Here is a 2,233-nt window from a genome sequence, read left to right on the forward strand (position 1 = left end):
CCACCATGGTCTTACCAGMRCTGTCCTTGTGATTCCCTGTGACAGATTAATAGTGCTACAGACCAGCTAGAGAGTAACAGYAATTACTTTTTATTCATTTCATGCACTGTTTCAATTTGTTAAGCAGTTTGGAGAGTTAAACATTATTTCTGTGCTTTGTCMTTTTCCAGGTTACAATTGCTAATTAGGAGCTATTCTCAATCATCACGTGCACAAGTCAGTAGTTATGCCAAGCTTTTACTATTAAATCATAACCAAGAAACACATTTCTTTCCATTTTCATAGATAAGATTTACATTTTTGTAAAAATAATCAGACAGCTACAAAAATAAGTTTTTGAGGGAAAAAAAGATAACATAAAAAAGCAGCATGGTATTTCTATCTGTTTTTTCCATGTGATATAGTCATTACACAGAGGAGATGGAACCCTATGGAACTACGAAAATGTGGTTTTTTCAGCATTTAAAATTCTAGTACTGAGGAAACGTTGAGTCAATTTTAGTGGCCCAAGCCATGAGCCCCCCTTTTATATCCTTAGCTAGCACAGAGCCAAATTCTTTGACAGGTAACTCCTGCAGAATTTTTACAGCCTTCTGGGAATCATTTCCTAATTTGCAAATAACATATACAGGGAAAGATGTTTGCTCATCAGTTCTCTGCTTTTCTTCGCSAATTCTTTTTTGCAAATACTGCAGATATTCTTCATCCTTCTCTTCCAGTTTCCTCAGAGGGATGTGGACAGCGTGTTCCAGGCGGCAGATATCCACCTCCACCTGCGGCCGGACATCCAACAGCACGTGGGGGACGCGCTCATCCAGCAGCTCTTTGTAGCGCTCCACAGAGATCCTGTCCTTGCTGGGCAGCAGCTGTAAGGTCCTGCACTTGTCCGTGGCAGAGGAACCACAGAACGCCTCGTAATCCTGCAGGCAGGTGACGCTGGGGCTGTCCCCGCACACGGCACAGTCCGCTTTCTTCGGGCGCAGYTTGATGTTGCGGAATCTCCCTTCGAGTGCATCGAACATCAGCATGTACTGGTGGAAGGAGGAGCCCATTCCCGAGGCGATCTTCAGCACTTCCAGCGCCTGCATGCAGCCGATGATGCCGGTGACCACCCCCAGCACGCCGCCATCSGCACAGTTGGTGACGGTGTCGGGCGGGGGCGGCTCGGGGAACAGGCAGCGGTAGCASGGTCCGCCGCGGTAATTGTACACCACGAGCTGCCCCTCGAGCCGCAGGGCGCTGCCGGACACCAGCGGCTTCCCGGCCAGCACGCAGGCATCGCTCACCAGGTAGCGTGTGGGGACATTGTCGGAGCAGTCGGCCACGATGTCGTACTGGCGGACGAGGCGCAGCGCGGAGCGCGGCCCCAGCGCTCCCCGGTAGGGCACGTACTGCACGGCCGAGTTGAGCCGCCGCAGCGCCGCGGCCGCCGAGCGCGCTTTGGGCCGGCCCCGCCGCGCCTCGCCGTGCAGCACCTGCCGCTGCAGGTTGCTCGTCTCCACCACGTCGTGATCCACCAGCCCCAGGCGGCCCACGCCGGCCGCCGCCAGGTATTGTGCCAGGGGACAGCCCAGCCCGCCGCAGCCCACCACGAGCACGGAGCTCCGCGCCAGGAGCAGCTGCCCGCGCACGCCCAGCTCGGGCAGCACCAGCTGCCGGCTGTACCGCAGGATCTCGGCCGCGCTCAGCGCCGAGCGAGCCGGCAGCGGCGGCAGCTCCGCGGGGAAGCCGAGGACTCCCTCCTCATCATCATCCTCATCCTCCTCGTCGGCATCCCCCGAATCCTCCCGCGCCAGCTCGGCCGCCAGCCGCTCCCGCATCCCGCGGGCTCCGTCCGCATCCTCGGCATCCCCCGCGTCTCCCCGCGCCGGTTCGGCCGCCGAAGGCTGCCGCGCCCCGCACGCTCCCCCCTCCTCCTGCCGCTCCCCGTCCTCCTCCTGCTCGGCGGTGTCCCCCCGCGCCAGCTCGGCCGCCAGCCGCTCCCGCAGCCCGCGCAGTTCGCGCTCCCGCCGGCGGATCTCCGCCCGCAGCCGCGCCGCCGCCGCGCCCGCCATGGCCGCGCCGCTTCCTGCGGAGCGCCCCGCTTCCGCCGCGTCACTGCCGCCATGGGCCCCGAGCGGSTGTCGGTGCTGCTGCCCACCTACAACGAGCGCGACAACCTGCCCCTCGTCGTGTGGCTGCTGGCGCGCACCTTCAGCGACAGGTAACGGCGGGACCGCGCGGGATGGCGGGG

General features: G+C 60.1%; 1 protein-coding gene across 1 annotated transcript; it reads right to left on the reverse strand.

The window, feature by feature from the left end:
* On the reverse strand, positions 1-2,054 carry MOCS3 (molybdenum cofactor synthesis 3). The gene has a single exon (XM_057379479.1). The coding sequence runs from the start codon at positions 2,052-2,054 to the stop codon at positions 471-473; it is 1,584 nt and encodes a 527-aa protein (XP_057235462.1). The 3' UTR covers positions 1-470.
* Between the last annotated feature and the right edge of the window lie 179 nt (positions 2,055-2,233).

The sequence above is a fragment of the Malurus melanocephalus genome, unplaced genomic scaffold, assembly GCF_030028575.1.
Source record: "Malurus melanocephalus ecotype Western Australia unplaced genomic scaffold, MMel_1.1 scaffold_407, whole genome shotgun sequence".
NCBI classification, from domain to species: Eukaryota; Metazoa; Chordata; class Aves; order Passeriformes; family Maluridae; genus Malurus; species Malurus melanocephalus.